The sequence below is a fragment of the Ciconia boyciana genome, chromosome 18 (assembly GCF_034638445.1).
Source record: "Ciconia boyciana chromosome 18, ASM3463844v1, whole genome shotgun sequence".
Taxonomy (NCBI): Eukaryota; Metazoa; Chordata; class Aves; order Ciconiiformes; family Ciconiidae; genus Ciconia; species Ciconia boyciana.
Window position 1 is genome coordinate 9,396,528 of NC_132951.1, and position 20,655 is coordinate 9,417,182.

Genomic DNA, 20,655 nt, shown 5'->3' on the forward strand with positions numbered 1-20,655 from the left:
TTTCTTCTTTGCTTCTTCATGCTGGTTCATTCTCCTTTAGCACCTTCCTCCTAGGTGAGATAGGGCAGTGTTTTGCTGGCTCTGGATATGTTTTCATCCCGCACCAGCCATCAAGGTCAGTGATCGCTGTTCCCTGTGCAGCTGGGGGACAAACGACCCTGCAGAAACACGCTCAGGGCTGGGCAGAGCAGGAGGTAACGTGTCTCCCGCTCTTGGGGATGTCCTTGGATCTGGCAACCAGGGACCTCGGTGCCCTGTCCCCTGTGCAATCACTGCACCGCACTCCCTTGCACTGGGGCCACTGGTTCATGCACGAGCCCTTGGAAAGTGTCCTAGCAGCAGATACCCATCCCCCTCCCCTTTCCTCTCCCCCACCATGCCAGGAGGTACCACAGAGGGAAGCAGCCGCATAGAGCCGTCACTATTTTTAAATCCCCCTCTTCCTCATTTATGACTGAGGCTGTGACCTCCAAAATCTGTCACATAAGTGGAGACCAGAATCAGTCCCTGGCTGGCGCCAACTTAAAACAACTGCCCCTGCGGTGGGCACGTGCCAGGTGGGAGGGCAGCGCTGGCTCACACCAACGTTCGGGCACCCCCCGTCTGGGCTCTGGTGAGGGGGAAGGGGGTTGCTTCATCCCTTTGGGGGCTGAGAGCTCGGGGTCTGGCCACAGGCAGCCCCTCGCTCACTCCCCTGCCGTCCTCTCCCGATTCCTGCCCCTTAATAAGGCAATAAATTACCGTTTCTGGCAGGGATGAGGTTGGTCAGCATTTAGGAAGATTTCATTTCCAGTATTTGAAAAGGTGGTCGTTCTGACCCGACAGCCCTCCGCAGGGAGCACTTGGGTAATACCCAGGGCTTGATTTATGGTGTTAAATTGGCAGCCCAAGAACTGCTCCTGTAATTTATTACCCAACCTTCACCAGAAAGCCTCTCTCTCTTTCTCACCCCTCCCCTCACCCGCTCTGTCTCTCTTTCTCCTTATTTTTTTTAAGAGGGAATAGCTGACAGCCAAAAGCTAAATCTAACATTTACACATGACTTCATTACCCCACTAAAATAAATGACTCAAAGCAGTGAAACCCATCAAAACTGGGGCTTTGGCACCGGACACCAAAAATGAGGGGCCTGATTCCCTCCCTCCCCATCACCCTGTCTCCTCCTTGACCATGGTGCAGTGTGTTTTCAGCATCCTTATAGGGCCAAACCATCGTGTGCTGCATCCCACCCTTAAACATTGATACTTTCCTGGGGCTGACTGCACCAAGCACAACTGTAGATGCAGCAGGTGTGTGGAGACCACCTCCGTGAGGAGCACACCACATAAGACATCAGCAAATCTGGATGGGTTGACTCCTGGACTTCTTGCCACCTCGAGCTGCTCCTCACACATAGGAATGTTTGCCTGAATAAGAGACCTGAGTAGGTATCAGGAAGCAAGGACAACATGGTGATTTTTAGCAAAATCCAGAAGATCATGGAAGTATGGTGGAAAAAGTGATGAAAATGGGAAGGTAGAGAAGGCCAAGGGAAATGGAGGCAAAGGAGTGAGCAGGTTGTGCAGGGGAGAAGTGAGAGGTGGGTGAAGAAAGCTATGGAGGGGAGGAGAAAGGTGAAGTGGTGAGAAGGGAGGAGAGGAAGATAAGACTTGGCCAGCAGACATGTGTAGGTGCATGCTGCAGAGTCCACCCCTTGTCTAGGTTAAGGCCAAGTTGTGGTTACCCACCGCTGGGGTTTGCCTCGAGGGCTGCTCATGGCCACTCATTGTCACTTCCCTCTTTCTATGGCTGGGAAAGGCCTTGTGGCGAGCTGGAGTGGGAACCAATCTAAGGGAAATTTCCATGGATTGCTTCATTTGCCTTTAGATGGACAACCTCTCCATGTTGGCCCCTTGGACACCTGCGCCAGCACAAGCAAATGGGCAAGGACAAGCTGGGGAAGGGGCGATACCCCCTTTTGGCAGTAGAGATTATTATGGTAAATAAGGGTGACCGTGGAGCTATCACCTTAGAGAGGTGATAGTTATCCTTTTTGAGGAGGAGGGTATTCTGGCTAAATGCTCTCCTCCCGAGTGCTGTCAGCTCACATAAAAGTCCATCCTATGATCCATGGGCCCTGTGCTTGCTCAGCCTTCCCTGAAAAAAAAGGGAGAATCAGCACAGATGTTAAGAAACAATTTCTCAGCGTTAGGATGGGTGAGCACTGGAAGGGTTGCCAACTCTTGGCTCTAAGAACGGGTTAGATAAATGCGCCTCAGGGCAGGTTGATCCCAGCAACGAAATGGCAGAGATGATGCCTTTTGGTCCCTTCCAGCACCAGTGACTGCATTTTGCTGAAGTTTGTTAACTGTAGTGACAGTCACTACAGGCTTTGATTTGCTGCTGAGTTTAGCTTTAATCAGTCAGTCTTTACTGACAGCATCTAATGCCATCGTAGAATTTCGTAACTTCTTAGCGGCAGGCATCCAGCAGCGAAGGACCTGTTCTTGGCCGTGTGTCAGGTCTTGATGTGCCGTGGGAGCACCAGAAGCTGTAGAAGGTCAGGTGGCTGCTATGGAGAGTAGCATGAGTAGGAGTATTCTGTCAGAGTATTCTGTCAGAGCTGGGCACAGCTCAGCCCATGACATCATTATTATATATGTGTATGTATAACTAACGAGGCTCAAATTGCCTAGTCAGGCTTGTCTTTATAGATTAAATCGATACATGGATACCATGTAGTGTTGTCCAAGAAGGGCCAGCTCCCAAGAAGGGCCAGCTCCCTTTGCTCTTCCTTCTCCTGAAAAGCCAACCCTGAGCCTGTCACGCCCAGGGAGGAGCGGGGAAGTTTTCCGTGTGCAGCCCTGGAGGAGCAGTGGTTTCTTACAGCCTTTCATCCAATTTTCCTGCTCCAGAGGGAGAGGTCTGTATCCGGCTGGAGATGCCGGGATGCCCTCTTGCCTCCTACCGCTGTCTCTGCCCTCTGCTCTGGCACTGGGGTGACTCTGGCCAGCCCTTCCCCGGCGTCCCGTCCCCCGGTGCCTGCGGGTATGTGGCCGCATCGGGCTCCCAGCACTCCCCCCCCGGCTGGGAGCTTACAGCCCAGGCTGAAACACCACTCAGCTTTCATAATCAAATAATCCCCATGTTTATGCCTCGCTGACTGACAGTGCTGCCCCCGACATATCATTATCGGGAATTTACATTCCTGTAGGAACTGTGAAATCCCCTACCCCTGAATCCAGAGCTTTCCTGTGGCACCAGAGGGAGAGGAAATAATCTGTGATCTTGAGACTTTCAGACCACTGAAGTAAACCCTCTTCCCCTCCCTTTGTTTGATTTAGCACTTTACAGACTCCCACGAGGGGATTCTTGGTTTCTTACGGGTTTATTTTGTTTTGTCTTAATGTGTTGTGCTTTTATTCCTCGCTTTTCTAGTGTCAGTCCTTTGGGGCCATTTGCCGCCTGGAGACTTGGGAAAACAGGAAAGGGAGGGCTGGGCTCAGCAGTCAGGAGCAGTAAGGTGCTGGGGGTCTCACCAGGGTGCACGGGGGCCTGCACATGCGCTGGAGCCTGCCAGGAGCACATGGTGGTGGTGGTGACCATCTAGCCAGGGGCAGACAGTGTCCCCAGGGCACCCAAGCTGCTCTAGTGGGTCAGACCTGAGGTCCGCCCAGTCCCGTTGACCTGGTGCTGTGAAATAGTAGATATACCCAGAAGTTTGGGGCAAAACAGAGCTTCTCTCCACCTTAAACAGGAAGGACACTGTCTTAGGCAACAGGTCTTGTCTGTTCTTGTTGCAAGACAGAGCTGGTGGTGGAACACAGGAGTCCTGGCTTCTGGTCTCCTCTTTGCATTGCCCACCCTGCTCTGTCTCTATCTCTGTTTGTCCCCTCCAGGAAGGCACACCTGATCCTGAGGAGGCTGGAGAAGGTCAGCAGTCACTGCTCGACCCTGCTACGCAGTGCCTACATCCAGAGCCGCACTGAGACCATGCCCTACTTGTTCTGCCGCAGCGAAGAAGTCCGGCCGCCTGGCATGGTCTGGTACAGCATCCTAAAGGACACCAAAGTAACGTGCGAGGAGAAGATGGTCTCCATGCTGCGTAACACGTATGGGGAGTCCAAGGGGCGGTGAGGGAAGGTGCAGGCCTGGAGCTGTGGGAGGCAAAGGGACTCCGAGGAGTCGAGGACTCGTGATGCGCTGAGTGGCTGGTGGGGTTCGGGGTCGGGTGGTGTTCAGAGGGGGCGGAAGGGGACAGCGAGGCCAAACAGGACTTTCTCATGCAGACAGCAGAGAAACAAGAAATCAGCAAGTTGGACTTTAATTTCTTTTCCTTTTTTTTTAATTTTTCAAGAGGAAAAAAAAAAGAAATTACCTAATTTGACTCAGTATAAAAGCCTCTCCTTTTTAATCTTTTCTTACTGAATTTCCTGGACTACATGCTCCAAAACCCTGGGAGGAGGAGATACCCGCTCGAGGCCAGGGCCAGGCAGAGGGGAGCTGCTGGGCACAGGGTGACCCCCTCCCTGCCTGTCCTGCCGCCGGGCAGGAGCTGTGGGGCGAGGGGCCCCTGTGCCGTGGCGGCCAAGGACGCCAGGAGGAGGTGGCGTGGGTGGCCGGCAACACCGCGCTGCCAGCGAAGGTCCTGGATGGGGATGCCAGGCAGGTGCCGGGATGCTGCAGGCAAGCTGGGCTTTTGTACCACTCCGACTCGATGGACCAGCTCCGTGTGCAGCCTTCATTCGCAAGGCTCCCGGCAGCTTGTTCTGTGCATTAAAGATTCATATTAAGTCCATCTTCACTGCCTCCTTGGTGTTTTTTCCTGACACCGCCGCTTGGGCGTTCGTAGTGTTTCGGGACCGGAGAGGGCATCGCCGATGGTTGTCCCCATGCCGGGATGTGGCTAAGATGAGGGGCCGTATCTGGAAACCGGTGCTGACCCCAGGAGCTGGACGTGCGGAGAGGAGGGGAAAGTGCAGCCTCTTCGCATAGGGTCCTCTCCCTCCCCAACACCCAGCTCGGCCACCGGCCCCAGTGGGAGCTGGAGGCATGTGGGAAAGCCCAAGAAGGAAGCCAGGGGCTAAAAAGACATGGAGAATCTGGTTTCTTTTACTGTCAGATGTGGGTTAGGCTGGCCCGGGATCCCTGTGGGTAATGGATTTCTCAGCCTGATAGCCAAACCGAAAAGTGCAGGAGGGTGAGAGGGGAAAAAAAAAACAAAAATCAGATCAGCTCAAAACTATTGCTTTTTCTTTTTCTAGCAAAACAACAAACCTGGAGAGGGAAAAGGGAACAGTGTGGGTTGAATGAATCAGTTTAGTCAGCCCAAAGCAAATAGTTTTGTTTAGTTTTTCAGGTTATTTAACCCTTTAATGTAAAAGCAAATAAGCAGGATGTGCGTTTCAAAATGAAAATGTTTTGAAACCAAACAAAGGTGCAGGATTTGATGTGGAGGAAGTTCAGCCAGAGACCTTTTTCTTCTTGAGCTAAACCTATTTGCCTGATTTGCACCCACTCAAATAATTCTGATCATTTCTCCCAAACTGCTCTTTTTTTTCCCCCCCTCTTTGGTGATGTCTCTTCATTTGTCTTGAGCCACGTTGATGTTGCACATTGGGAAGGCCTCCATTACCTGGTCAAAGTCCTGTTGGAGTTCACAGAAAACTTTGCCTTGACATAGCAGCCTTTGGAGCAAGCGCCAAAGCATTGCAGGTTGCCTGAGGTCTTAATTTTTCAGCTAAATCCCTTTTTCTGACAGAGAGGAAGAGGACAGCAACACTGAGGGATCTGGGCTATGGCTACTGTGTCTCTGAGGCTTGCACAGCACTGAGCACGAGGGCCATGGAGGGACCATGATGCCACACATGTTAAAACCTCTCTCAGCCCCCAGCACTGCTGCTGCCCGTTAACCATCCCTTTGCCCTTTGGAGGTGACTGGTGGCCATGGAGTTTGGTTGTGGGGATGAAGGAGATGACTGTGACTTGCTGCAGATGAACGTAGACTTTGATTTGCTTGGCCAGAGCTGCCGAGCCCCAGCATGGCTCTCAGCACCCATCCAGCACCCCGTGCACCAGCCAGACCTGAAGGAGGTCTGTGAGCCCCAGAGGGACCGGAGGTTGCACCTCCCAAAATGGGAGACACTGGTGTGGGAGGAGGTGAGGCAATATTTGTTCAGCTTTGCTATTGTGTAAAACAAAACACAACAAACCCCTTGAAGTGTTCAGGCATCCCGGCTGGTGCCCGGACTGGTGCTTCTGGCACCACGGTGTTACACCAAGCCGCTCATTTCGTGTGCTGCCATGACATGGTATATGCACTGCTGCGGGGGCGGGGGGGAACCCTAAACCTCTCTTCGGAGCCACTGATGCAGATGGACCACGACTGAACCTCCCCTCCCAAGAGCGGCAGAGCGGGCGGTGGCTCCGTCGCCCCGCAGGACAGGTCCCCCAGACGCTCAGCAGGACACGGCACACGCCAGGACTGCCACGGCCAGCAGCAACCGCACAGAGCCTGGCCGGTCCCAGCCTGTCGGCATGTTGCTGCTAGTGCTGCATCCACCTCCAGGTGCTTTGCAGCCGTCTTGTTTTCTCAAGGCTCTGGCCCACAGCCATGCCTTTCCCTGTATTTTACAAACATGGTGTTTTATTTTGTTTTTGTTTGGTTTTGCTCGGAGATGATTCATTTCTCTTGAAAGCCCCGTGCAGTGTGTGCTGCGATGGGGAGCAGCTCTGTGGTTTCACTGCAGGCAAGAGCCGGTGCTGACCGACCTGACAGACAAATTGCTTGTGTTTTCTCTAACGCTGCTGACGGGACTAGAGGCAATCGTAGGTGTGACAGGGCTAATGCTACTCACGGGATTCCTGACCATCATGAGTGTGGTGCTAGGTATTAGGAATAGGACATGCCAGCCAAAATACAGAGTGGCTGGCTGGATGCCCTTCAGCACGTTTTTTCCACTCTGATACAATGAGCTCCCCCACAGTGGTATTTTTTGCACCTGGGATACCCATCCCAGCAGTCTCCCTCGGCAGAGCTCGGGGGGAAGGGGCAAAGCGCACAGCACAGGGCCATTTTGCTGCAGATGGCAATGGAAAGGAGACCTTCAGCTCTGGTAGCCCTAACCTCTGCTGGCAACAAAACACAAGCAGCACAAGGACAGGCTGGCTGTCCCCCTGGCCCCGTGCTGCAGCTGTGTCTGCTGCAGAGACCAGGGGCTTCATTCTTGCTGCTTACCTTGGAAGGCTGCTGAAGAGCTTTGCTTTGCATCCTTGGTGAGGCTGGCTGTTGCGTACGGGTATGTATACAGAGCGAGTTGTGTGTAAGCCTGTGTTAATATGTACACAGCAGGTGGAAGAGTCTAGACTCGCGGGCAGGAAGGCTGTGGAGTTTGATGGCTATTAACCTGTCGAGAAGAGCACCTAGCTCCCAGATCAAAGCCGGAAGAGCCTCTGGCCAGTGATGCTACCCAGCACGGCGTACCCAAGCCAAACAAAACCAAGGAATTCGTCGAGGTTACACATCCTCTGGTGTGCAGCTGAAAGGAAGGGTCTGTATTTTCTCCCTGGAAAGTTTGGAGAATGTAACTCTCCGGCTTTCAAGATAAACAGTTGTAGTCACAGCCTAGCAATGCTGGCAGATGGACCAGTGCCCCATAGTGTGTGTGCACACACACAAACACAGACACACACCCCCCCCCATTCCTCTGGCTCCCTTAGGGAAAAGGGATCCTTGCTCCAAAGCAAGTGGCTGCTGCCCCAGGAGCTGATTCGTCTTCCCAACCCGTACCTCAGTTTTGCTGTGCCACAAGCCGGGCTTTGGCAGGCCAGGGGCCAACACTGTCCTGGGTGGGGAGAGCAGCAAGGCGTGGATGAGACATGAAGAGTGAGTGGGGAGAGGGGCAAAAAGATGCCATCATCCAGGTTTAACAGATAAACTACCCACATCCATTTGCAAAGCTGAAATTATTTGCCTGATGGGATGAATCAGGGAAGATAACCTGGCATCAGTGGCTCCTTGAAGGAGCCACCAGCTTTAGGATGAGTTCAGGTCAAAAGGAACAACCTCCTCCATGTGCCTTTGCAGTCAGTACATGTGCAGGTAACGGCATCGGTAGAGCAGTCATGGGTGCGTGCAGCGTGTCTGCTGCTCCCTGCACAGCCTGGCCCTACTCCCACCATCCATGCACCCCCCAGCACCCCATAAACTCCAGCTCAGCACTAGGAGGCGGCTCCTCTGCAGAGGCTGCTCGCTCTTCACTGCACTTGTGTTCACACTCTTCCTTTTAACAAACATATTCACTGCCACTTTCAGCATCCCTTGAATGTCCCAGCGGGCACACACCCTTCTTAAGGGCACCCTCAAATCTGCCACTTGTTTGGCACCTCAGAGCTGGTGACAACTGCAGGTCCCCTCCCAGGGCTGTGTGGGGCTGCCCCCTCCCGAGAAGCAGAGCGGCACTGAACAATCCCCATTGTCCCCACAGCCATTGTTCCCCACCGCCCTCGTCCCCAGCCGGGCCGCAGCTGGCACAGTGCACAGAGGGGCTGATTGTTTGGGTTGCTGTGCCACTGATGACATGCTGCTTTGGGACAGCTTCTTCCCACGGCAAAGGCCTCTGGAGTCAAGTGCTGCGTTTGCTCCTTTATTTATTTGGTTGGTTTCTGCTTTTCCTCTTTTTTTTTTTTTAATTTCTGCTTGGTTGGATGAGGCAGGCTCTGCTGAGGCTGGGGAAGAAGCCAACGGAGTGCCACAGGCTGTTCAGCATGGGCAGCCCAGGTCCTCTCCATCATGGGGGGGTGCCTGGGATGGACAAAGCTTTGCAGTAACACTAATGCTTGGCCATGACAATGCCCTGTGATGTGACAGATGCCTCGGTGGCCTGCCAGCTCACATTTTGTTGCGCTGGGAGGATGTAAACTGCACGTTTTACCTGCTGGGCCAGAGGCAGGATTACTTCTCCAGAAGCTGAGCATCACCAACATGAATCAATTTGTGCATTCCAAGACACAGAGGAAAAGGTTTCTGTTTGTTTTTTTTTTTCCTAAGCACACTTGGCCTATCTGCCTCCCCTAGTGTTGGTGACCATGACATTAAGCCAGGCAGGACCATGGCTCATAGTCCCACCATGGTGGGGGGACATGCCCTGGGCAGCTCTGGCCTTGCAAGTGCCATTCACAGTGCTGGGCTGGGGCTGGGGCGGGCAAGGCTGTGCCCAAAGGGCTCTCAGCAGCTCCCAGGCACCAGGAGCTACAAAGGCTTTGAGGAACGGTTTGAGTCGATACGGTGTGCTTCGGCTTTGGCCTTTCATATGGTGCTGCGGGGGTCAGGAGGCTATAAATGCTTGGGTGGAAAGTTTGAGCCTTAATAAAGTGTGCAATAAAAAGGATTCCCTTTCCCTTCCTTGCTCCTGCCCACCCTCTCATGTCTCCAAACCCGTTTAGCAGCCGCTGTGGTGTGGAGCCTTCATGCCTTATGGAAACACAGCTGTGTCAGGGCTCAGGAAACATTTTGAAAAGAACCTGCTTATTTTGAGCATGTCTGTGCTGCAAGGTGAGTGCCCAAAGACAGAGCTGGGCTTTGAAGTTCAGCCAGAACCATCCCCATATTTTAACTCTTTCATCAAAAATGCCAACAAACCTGGAGCATAAGTCAGTTCATCCCTGTGGGCTGGATGATGATAAAGGGGAGCAGCAGTGAGCTTAGATATGGGGCTCTTAGGCTTCTTTAAAAACCTGTGTGAGTGGGGGAGCGATTTATAAATGGGTAAACTGGCAGGTAATGTCTTAAGAGCAGGGTGCGGGGGTGGGGGTGGCTAGAAGTGCCCATGTTGCTGTTTGGACTAGTTCTTCATTTGTCATAAGTAAAATTTGTCAAAAAAAAAAATTGTGAATAACTTTTTATCTGCAAAAAAATACTAATTTCATAAAAGCTGTTTTTAACCACTAACGATCCTCCCCAGACCTGACAGAGATCAGCAAAGATCCTCAAGACCTTTAAAACTATTTTGACACAGTATTGCCTCACTTGTACTTAAAAAAAATTTAAGACCCTGGCCCTTTGGCTGCATTTTACCAGAGAACTTAGGCCAGTTGTTGACTTGAATGATGTAGGCAGCTGTTGCTCCAATTCAGGGCAGAGGGAAAATTTGGAGCCATCGTGGTGTTGTGGTAGTTAATGAGCAGCAAAAAGGAGAATTCTGGCCTGGGAACTGCTCACTTCACATCCCAGGTGTGTGCCTTAGAAACTGAAAAACTGAGGAAGTGGGATGCAAAAGCTCAGGAAAAGATAGTACTGGACCACAAAGTGTTTTCTGGGTTTGTGTGTAAGCAAGCGAGCACATGGGCACACATTTGCCAGTGTACACGCCTGAATGTTCATGTGATCTTCAGATGCCCTTGCTTACATGGAAAGAAGTTTTCTTTTATACTTGTGAGTAGTTTCATTTATATTCCAGTTTTTCTACGGAAGCTTTTTTTAAGCCTCTGTGTCTTTTTGTCCAAATTGTTCAAAGTTGCTAACAAACAGCTTCATTTTCCCATTACCACAATTACCAATGCCATACTTGTTTTAGAAGCTGTGGCTTTCAGCTGGGAGAGTACTTTGCCGTATGAAGTCAGAGCAATTTCCCTGGCTTTCATATATAATTAATGCAGTCATCTCCTTCTGATTTAATGCAGCCAACAGGAACCACATCTGGTGTCACAAGTGCCTCACAGTCACTTCATGGAGAGGCTGGTGGCCCAGTCTGGGTGACTTTGAGTGTGTCATGAGACTCCCTGGGCTGGTCACAGCACAGCAAGGTGACTGGCACTACTGCTACGGGGTTGAGATATTAAAGCTGACTTCCTTGCCAGGTATCAGCCAGATTTAACATTTGCAGGTGGCCACAAGCCCTGTTGCCATCTCACAGGACAGTGGCTTCAGACCTTGCTCAATACCTGTATTGATTTTTATTTTCCTTCTCCCTGTCTTTAGTGGTTGATTTCCAGACAGACACGTAAACTGGACATAGAAACTGTTGTTTGACTGTGCATTTCAATTGATCGTGCTCGGGTGGTTGTGCACACACAGGAGGAACAGAGCTGAACATAGCTCAGCAAATGCAGCCCGGCCCAGCAAGAGCGAGTTGCCCGCTGTTCGCTGGCTTTATGGGTTGCTCCCATCTTAAGGTCCTTATTAATGCTTAATAGATAGTTCAACACACAGCCAATTGATTTGTGTATTGCTATAGACACAAACCATTTAAAACATTGTTTATGGGCCTTTTTATCTACAGTATGTTCTATTGATAGGACTGTCTGTGACATGCTTATACCCTATTAATAATGCATTGACTGTAGACAAGGATGGTATAGAAAGCATGATGCGCTCTCGCTTGTGCTCTTTCTGTCTCTCTCTCCCTGCTCAATATAGTGCAGTGGATTTTGACAGTTAAAATGCAAAATATTTTTTTACTGACTCACTTATGCCAGTGTAAAAAAAATAAATAAATAATTTATTCTCATCCTTCAGTCTATTGCCTCCAAACGTCCCATGGATTGTGTGGTGTGGAATTAAGTTATTGTCCAGTCCACAGGCTATTTATGCACTATAGTATTACTGCCACACTTTTAAAGGGGGCCAAGGTGGTACCAGTCAGTACCATAACTACATCAGGATGGCAAATGGGCTAGTCAGCATAGCTGGTGTTTAACACTCCTGCCCCCATGCACCCCCTCCTTGTCCTCTGCCCATGCTCCCAGCCTCCGTGTCTTATCAGGGCTTTCCTGGGGAGTTAAATCATTAATGAGTTTGGGAGTTAACTGCGTTAAAAATGACTCTCTTTAGGATCAGGGGTCAATAAATGTCAGGGCTAAATGGCACCTATCCTGACTGCACGTGCATCCTCAACGTTTGGAGATGTCAATGCTGAATCAATTCACATTTGGAAGCTAAATCAATACAGATTTCTCAGTACAACAGCATAAAGTCCCTTTCCTTGCCTGCCACAGCAGGGTCTGAGCGGAGCAGGCAGCAGGCTGGGTCCTGCACCGTGGCCCTGGCCCTGGCACGGGGATCCCACTGGAGCAGCGACAGTGCAGGGGGCAGCACGGCAGGACCCATGCAGCTGTGACCAAGGGGAGGCAAAGCCTCAGAGGGAGGAAAATCTGCAAAGCTACTGGTCCAGAACAGGGCCAAAGGACTTTGCCATTAATGACCGTCAACACAATTGCCCAGGGAAGCTGCTCTTGGCTGGGTGCAGGTGGGCTGTATAAGCTGTGCAGGGCTGAGCCCTGAGCTGCTGCAGGCTTTGCTGGAGCTGCAGCTCCTCCAGCCCACCCTCCTCTCCACAAACACCTGCCATGGCAAAAGCCACACTTTCAGTGTTGAAGGACCAAAACTTTCGTAATCCCATTCAGGTTATTATTTCACACACTAGCAAGAACCGACAGCCCAGTGTTTTGAGTCCACCCTGTTCCTTTTGGACCTGTGCATGCCTGTGGGCATGTGACTGAGATATGTCCATCACTGCACCGACCAAAATGATGTTATTGGGTTGCAGAGCCTCATTCTCCAGAAGGACAAAGACATGCATCTTCATTGCAGGTGAGCCAGCTCTGAGCAGGGGTTGGGACCAGGAGGGGCTGTAATGCTGCATGTGTGTGTGTGTGTACACTGGGCACGGGGCTTTATCATCACCAGACGTGCACGAGCTCACTGTGCATACCTTACAAGGCCTTGGTCTGGCGCAGGAGGACTGCAAGCCCAGCTATATCTTGACCACTGCAGACTACCTTATCTTTAACTATGTGTTTTCTTGTGTGTCCAAAGGCTTTGTGCATTGGCACGTTCAGCTCCGTGGCTGCACATAGTTAGCTTTCAGCCTTCCTTCCCTCCTAGGAATACCCCTGAGTCAAGGAAAATTCCCACTGGGACTCATTTTCTGGATGACCATGTTCTGCATGTGATGGAGAGCATGAGCAGAGACTGTGGACAACTTTAAAAAAAAAATAATTCTTTTTAAAATTAGAAGCATCCAACCTCCAAATTTTCAAGCATCTCTCACACCAAAATCTACACTGGGCACCAGTCTGCCCCACGTGAAGCAGGACCTGAACCACCTTGGCAGAACCAAACCCGCTGGAGGTGAAATGGGCCCCTGGGCTGACACGTGGCTCTGGCTGGAGCTGCCTCCCTCCACCTGCCACAGCCCTCTCCCATCAGGGCTCGGTCAAAACACCGCGATTTTCAAAACCCCTGCCCAAAACCAAAGCTCTGGAGCTCAGCAGGAGCATGTGGACAGGGTGACCCGTGCAGCTGTGCAGCCAGATGTGGGACCCCGCAGCCGTGCTCTCCCCCCCAGGGTACCCGGCGATGCTCGGGGCCGGCTCGACCGAAAGCAAAGGAGACGCGGCAAGAGCAAGCAGTCCAGTTCAGAACTCTTTAATACAAGCTTATATTGTTTGTGTTTCTGATTCTCTGTTCTCCCAACATCTGGGGACATTAACCCTCATATGTGTGTGAGCATGTGTATGAAGATATATACAAAATCACACAGTTAAATATTTAAGCATACAAGGTATTATATATTTATATAATATAGAACTTTAGGGTATAGGAATCAACAATGGCAAAATATTTCTGATGAATCTGACATAACTGTTTTTGAGTGAAACATGACCTGTTTTTGAAAGACCAGAGGAAGTTGTTGCTTATTAAAAGAAAGAGAAAAACCTGTATAAAGAAATTCTGTGAAAATGATTTAAAAAACATCATGAACCAAAAAAGGACAACTGTTAAAAACTGTATTGAAAAAAAATAAATTAGATGAACAATTGTGTAAATATAAATTAAAAAAGATGACAATCTTAATAAATAAGCTTTACTATTTACATCTTTATATATTGCTTGGAGACTTAAATTAGATCCGTTAAAAACAAACGAACGCAAAATAAAACCCAAAATCGGAGCAGCAAACGTACAGGCGTGAGGTACAGAATTAAGGGTTGAACTGTATTTTGCTTGTTTCTTTTTTTTTTTTTTTCTTTTCTCTTTTATACAGTAGACCAGTAGAATTCTTGTGAAAATAGATCCTCAGCACTTCATTGGAGTATTGGTTGACGTGGCTTCCAAAAGGTGCCAAGAAAGATTCCATAATAATAATAAAAATAACCATAATAATCATAATAATTATAACAATAATAAAAAGATACAATATGATACATAAATATGGAAGAGCAGTTGGTAATATGAATACATTTTTCTCTAGACGAGATCACAGTTTTATTTGTAAATATTACACTGATATATATATATAATATTACACATATAATATTATATATATATCATATATATATTTATATATATATTTATATATATAGTACGGCTCAATCCTGCTCCCAGTGAAGTCAACAACAACAACAAAAACCCCTGTTGACTTGATGGGAGCAAAATTCAGCCTATCATCTGCAGACAGGTAAGTAATTACAGAGGCCGTACAATGCAAACTCCGCAATGGTTCCAATTCCCTCTTTAATTGCTGGTGAAATGTTTCGTTAAAGCCCTGGTTCTTTGCACTCAGAAGATGGAAACTGGAGGCTGAATTGTTGCCTCACCCAATGAATGAAAAACCAAAAGACCAAACCAAACCAGAACGGGAACCAAAGACAACTTGGACTCATTAGCTCCGCATCTCGACCTAACAGGACTAACACCACCAACAAATAGCACCAAGACTCCTCATCTAACACCTGAAGCCAACTCAAGCTCTTGTTTCTGGCCTCAGAGGAAGCGACTATTATTCTTAATGGATCTTGGATGTGTAGATCAGGCGAAAAGGGGAAAATTCACATCGCCAAACTAAGACAGAAACAAAACGTTAAGGCCCACTTTGGTCCTGCTAAAATGAGGGGGATTTTGAACACCGGTTCCTCGGGTGGCAGGAACAGCCCAACACCAAACCCCTATTGCCCAAATCGACCGTAGCTCCAAGGGAATACATCTTGGGCCACCTGGACCTGCTCCTGCTGATGTTTTGGTCATGCTCCCACTGAACTCAGTGGTCAAGGTCCTCCAGTGGAAAGAGGACTGTCCGGGGGCTCCAGCGTGCCCAACACATGAGGTCAGCTGGAGGCAGGGGCGCTTCCGCATCCCCGGCAGGGAGATGACTTTCCCCAGAGGATGGGATGACGTGGAAGAAACACAAAGCAAATCAGCTCAGTTGCACCACTGAGACCAAAACGGGGCCCACAATCATGAAGATCTCAAGAGCGTATCTAAGCCAGGCATATGGTCCTCCCCCAGTGATATGAACACACCCATTAACTTGCACTGGGGCATCCAGGGATCGGGCAGGGGAGGGCAAGACGCTGCTGAGAGGCTGGGATTTTCTACGGCATTCAAAAAAGTTCAAAGGCCAAATCGCCAGCTCTGAAACACCTTTGAGCATCCCAGCCTCGGCTGAGTTAACCCCATCCCCTCCTGTCTTCTAGCTTGGCCTCGAATGGAAACGATGGGCTGGAGTGCGGGAAGGGGACGGTCGCACCCCGCTTCCCACTCATGGGAATCACCTGTCTGCTCATGTAGCAGCTTTCTCCTTCCCCCCTCACTCCCAGTCTCTCGCAGCTCTTCGGGATTCAGACTGTGCAGTGCTTCTGAGTGCAGTAATTAGAGCACAGTGAAATACTTAAATGGTTAAATGCATATGTACAGTTGGATAGTGTAAAAATAAGCACAAATACACACTTAGAAAAATAATCTGGAAAAAAATAATAATAAACTCCGCCCCCCTCCCCCCTCAAACAACAATATACCAGGGGAAAAAATACGTTAGCCTTAGTTCCTGGACTTATCACAAAGCACAAGGAAAACAAAACCAGACAATGTTATAAAACCTCACGGTGCTTCTAGGGAAATCTACACTTAAGTATCTAGCTCTCTGCTCAGCTGGCAGAAACAGTGTTTTCCTTTCAAACACACACAAATAGGCATTGCTCTTCTTGAATTTGGATTATGTAGGTTTTCTTTTCTCCTTTTTTTTGTGGGTTTTGTTTTTTTTCTTTTTTTCCTCTCAGTAAAGCCTCACTTGTTGTTATTTTTTTCCCCCACTTGAATCAGTTGCAGCAAGAAACTTTTGTTGGCTATTGGGTTTTCTTTTTTTCTTTCTCTTTTTTTTTTTCTTTTTTTTTTTTTTTTTTTTTCTTAAACACAGGTAAAACCTAGAACAAACCGACAGTTACAACCAAGTGAAACCGAAACCGGAAGGGAGGTAGCTGGAACCCGACTCCAAGAGTCCTCTGGTGCCATCCTCCTTTCTCAGCCTGGGAGGGGACAGCGGAAGATGCAAGAAAAGCAGGAGGACACCAGCTCAGCCTGTCTGCGAGAGGGTGGGGAGGGAGAGGGGTAGCAGCTGATAGGAGTTTCCCACCCCACCATGCACCATTCACTGCTTTCTGCTCCAGCTTTCCCTCCCACTGGCCATGGACACCACCTACAGCCAGAAGGCTGGCTGGTGGCCCCAGGTAGGGTGCAGCCTTGGCTCACTATCTGTGACAGAGAAGATCTTGGCACTGCTGTGACCTGGACTTTATGAGCAGCTAAATTTCATCAGCATGGGCACCCTCTCCTGATCACCCAAGCTTCTTGTTTGATGTTGTCCTACATCACTGGCTTGGTGGGTGGAGGTGGTGGGTAATATCCCTCTCACCTCCCACCCAGTGGCCATCACAGTCATGAATGGTCTTTCCTAGGGACTCCACTGGGCATTCAAGGCCCTTACAGTGGTAGATGCTGCAAGGCCTTCCAGCTGGCCTTGCCCCAGGGCGGGGGCACAGGGGACAGGAGCTGGGCAGGTGTCCGTGCCCCACAGCTCCCCTCTCTGCACCTCCTTGGGAGCACGGTACAGCACCTGAAACACAGAGGGCAAAGCTTTGCCCCAGTGCAATCTTTTCCCAATGGAAAAAAAAAAAGCCATTGGATTTAACATGACTCAGAGCAGAACTTCTGCTCCTGGGTCTGTCAGCCCCATTGGAGAAGATGGACAGTGCCAACACAGCAGTTGGGAAAAAAAATCCAATAGCAGCATGGAAAGCCTGCCTGTGAGAAAGGGAACTGGGGTGCCCCCGGACTGCAGGAGTGAAGCTGAGGTGTGAGGCTCTGCTGGCAAGAGGCCGCCGTCTCCCTTGAGCTGAGAAGGTCTCCAGCTCAGCGAGCTGGCCCTGGCCGGGCAGAGGAGCTCAGCGGGCCCTGAGCTCCTGGGAGCTCACAGCAGCAAGTGGCAATAATGGTTATACAGACCTGTCTCTCCTGGGCAATGTGTGGGAAAAGCAGATGGAAAATCTTCTCCATGCTGGGCTGCTCAACTGAGAAGGGGATTTTGCAAATTGAGCTGCCATCAGGATGCATGCAGGACCTGAACTGGGGCTCCCTGCTAGGGTGAAACCCAGGTGGGGTGGAGGGGGGAGATCATGCCAAGATGCCTCAGGCATTGAGGACATGATATGTTGGCAGTCTGAAAGGCTTTTGAGATTGTGAGCTCTTCTGATGGGCTAGATGGCCCATGAACAAACTGCCAACACAAAAGAGGAGGACAAAGGGACCTGAAGGAAGCAACCTTTTCACAATTATTTACTTCCATTGTTAATTAGGTGGTAAGAGGCAAAAGTGGAAGTTTTGCCCAGGCCCAGTTTTTGCCAATGTTCTCCACACTGGAGGATGTTCAGCCTGACTCCATGGAAGGCTGCGCCTCCCTTTCCTGTACCCCCGGGCACGGTGAGGGCAGAGCCATCTGCACAGCTCCCATGGCGAGGCCTTCTCCGGGAATAACTAGGAGCTTCACAACAGAAAGCTCCTCACCTTCTTATGACAATAACCTCTCCAGGCCTCTAAATTTTAGTTCTTGAGATTCATCTCTGGTTTATTCCAACAGAAACAACCCCAACCATGGGTGACAAGAGCCTGGCTCCTTGCACCTATAACTCTGTCAGTTTTCCATTTCTAGTTCTCCTACCCATTTTTACATCCATCTCCATGAGCTAAAAGACCCCCCCGCTCCCCGCCATTACCCTTCTGCCTTGCTCCAGTGCCTAAATGTTCAATCAAGCAGGAGTAGAAAAAAATCTTTCCAACTTGTCTTTACCCAGTAGATTGTACAATTCAGGAGAGTCCCAAGGAACAGGCAGACTTAACACTTGGAAAGACACTCTTTTGGATGTGTGTTCTTCCTAGCAGGAGCCTGAAGCAGGGGACAAACCCAAGCCGCACTGGGATTTACATGGGATGGATTGTAGCAGCAGCATGAGATGCACTGGGCACCTCAGTGACTCAACATGATGAACCCTATGATGAAATGATTCCCCAAGGGTCTGGCACAACATGTGCCCCCCTGGGATGAAACAGGAGGATGGAGCTATACAACAGGGAAGTATGAGGTCTGCTGCAGCTAGTGCCCTTCCTTCTGGAAGATTACAAGCAGCTAAGCTCCTGGTCTATCAAAGGTGTCCAACCCACTGGCCTGGCAGCTTAATACTGACAAATATGGCCAAAATTCTAATACTGTCTCTTGCGATCCTTTCCCCATAGCATGTGCCTCCTCCTCCTCCTCTTTCCTTCTCCTGAGAAAACAGGAGCATGAAGCAGTTGTTTGATATATACGACCGTAAGAGGGGGGTAGAGGAGGTCTAGAGAACCACTTGGCTGGGTGGAGACCAGAAAGCAGATTCCTTTGGCTGGCTGGTGTCCTGTTTTCTTGCCCCAATGCTGAGGAAGAGACCAGAGGGTTTGAAAGGCAGGTTGTAGGTAAGCTTTAAGGCAGACTGTTTGGTTGCATGGGGTTGTTTTCACCCTGTCCTGACACAGTAAGGAAACGAGTTGTATGGGACATAGCAGCAGGAGTAGCAGCAGCAGACATGCTCAAATGACAAGTGCGGGGGCGAGTTACCCTCTCTGCTCCTCAGAAGCAATCATCCACATTCCTCGATGCCAGTCCTTAGACTCCCCACTCCCTGACTCCACCATGGGACCACCTGCCCACCTCCACACAGAAATGTCCCAGCAGCCCTGCAGCTTCCAGGCAGGCTACAAGGGGGCTTTTTGAGAGCAGGGGGAGAAGGAGGAGCTGTACAGAAAGGCCACTGCAGTCTGCTGAGCTCCCTGGCTGGAAGTAGTGTTCCTGTGAGGAGCAGATGCATCCCACGTCTCAAGCTGGCTGGGTGTCTGGCAAGTCACTTGCCAAGACGTACAGCCCTGTGGAGATCCCACCCCAATCTCAGTGCCCCGAGCATGCGATACCTTGGCATTCAGCATCAGAAAAGGCTCAGCTTGGAGTCCTCCAAGAGCACAGCCTCTTCCATGAACGGTCTGAGTTGTGAGTGCTGGAGAGGGGAAAGTGTTTTTGCGTTGATTATAATCTCTCACTCTTTCTCTCTTTCTCTACTTATTTCTATAAATATGTGTACATAAATAGCTTGTTTCTCGCCTTGAATCTAGATATGAACTGTTCAAATTAGGTGGGCATAACATGCTGTTTTGATACATGAAAGTCTTCTCAACTTGACTCTTGGTTGTTTGTTTCTTGTCATCACTATTTAAGATATAGTTAATACATAAACCCCTACTTTGAGTTCTCCTTGGACAAAAATTAAAGGCAGACTGGTTGAATTCTAAGGGTCCCTGGTGCAGAAATGCCATCCAGTTGAGCAGCTAAATGTTAAAAACGATACCAAAAGGGATGTGGTGTCTCTCCTAGCCTGCCTTGAGCAGTGTGGTCCTCCATTCCATGTCACTTGGCATTACCCAAGACTGAAGCCGCGGAGGTCTTTCTGATTGTGCTCTTGGGCGTTGGGGTCCCGGCAAGCACACTCTCCTTGTAGGTCACAGGACATAGGGAAGGGAGTAACCTGGGGAAGGAAACCGAAGACACGAAGACATGAAGGAGGGTACACACCTACAGCACCTTGGAGAACAAACGAGACCTCTGGAGTGATATCTTCAGAGATCAGCTTCAGTCTTCAGCTATTTTTATTTTTACAGTGATTTATTTTAGTGCTGAGTTGGTGGTGTACTGAGGCCTCAGGTGAGCTATCTGTCCATAAGAGAGGCTGTGAAAAGTGTAAAGAAGAACCTGTTCAACTCACGCAGTTACTAGTCGGCAGATACTCCCTTAACAGTTCACATCAGGCACATGAACATAGCTGGCTGGGGAGACGTGTACCTCTCAGGCAACTCTGGGGCTTTTGGGGGTACTTACCGCGATGCTTGGATCACATTACACTGCCAATCTCTTCTGAAAAGCTATCCTTACCCCAAAGGCTACAAACACTAAATGACAGCAAAGTTACAAAACCCTCATCTCTCATGACCAACTCCAATGATCACCAAACACGACTGGGTCCAGCAGGTCCCAACTCCAGTCTTCCCGTAGCACTCCTATCCACCTTCAGCTTGGGGGTTTTGGTGAACCCTACTCCTGGGCCATAATCTCCCCTCTGTAGGGTACCACTTTGCAGTAGGGCCCTATGGATTGAGTGCTGCTGCCGTGCCTAAGTCCATTTGTGCACTTAATTATGAATGTTCTTGGTTTCAATTCCTCAGGGCAGGAACTGAACCAAACACTACCTAGCAGATCAGTGAAGCTGTAATCCAGCAGAGAGACTTCTCTAAATACCTGTTGTATTTAAGGTCAAGAGATACAGCTA

The 20,655-nt window shown here is 49.7% G+C and overlaps 2 protein-coding genes across 8 annotated transcripts in view; one reads left to right on the forward strand and one right to left on the reverse strand.

Moving 5' to 3' along the window:
• ASTN2 (astrotactin 2) overlaps nt 1–4,770 on the forward strand; it is a 365,413-nt gene extending 360,643 nt beyond the window's left edge. For all 5 annotated transcript variants that reach the window (XM_072883508.1, XM_072883509.1, XM_072883511.1 and 2 more), the window contains one exon: nt 3,879–4,770. In XM_072883508.1, the coding sequence (XP_072739609.1) occupies nt 3,879–4,116 (238 nt within the window). In that variant the 3' untranslated portion in view covers nt 4,117–4,770. The remainder of the gene's footprint in view (nt 1–3,878) is intronic.
• Nucleotides 4,771–13,389: 8,619 nt separating this feature from the next.
• Nucleotides 13,390–20,655, reverse strand: part of PAPPA (pappalysin 1) — a 254,253-nt gene continuing 246,987 nt past the window's right edge. For 2 of the 3 annotated variants that reach the window (XM_072883095.1, XM_072883093.1), the window contains exons 22-23: nt 19,754–19,857; nt 13,390–19,332 (exon numbers count right to left, since the gene is read on the reverse strand). In XM_072883095.1, coding sequence (XP_072739196.1) covers nt 19,275–19,332; nt 19,754–19,857 — 162 coding nt within the window. In that variant the 3' untranslated portion in view covers nt 13,390–19,274. Of the gene's footprint in view, nt 19,858–20,655 lie in introns of all 3 variants that reach the window. The other variant, XM_072883094.1, reaches the window with a different exon arrangement.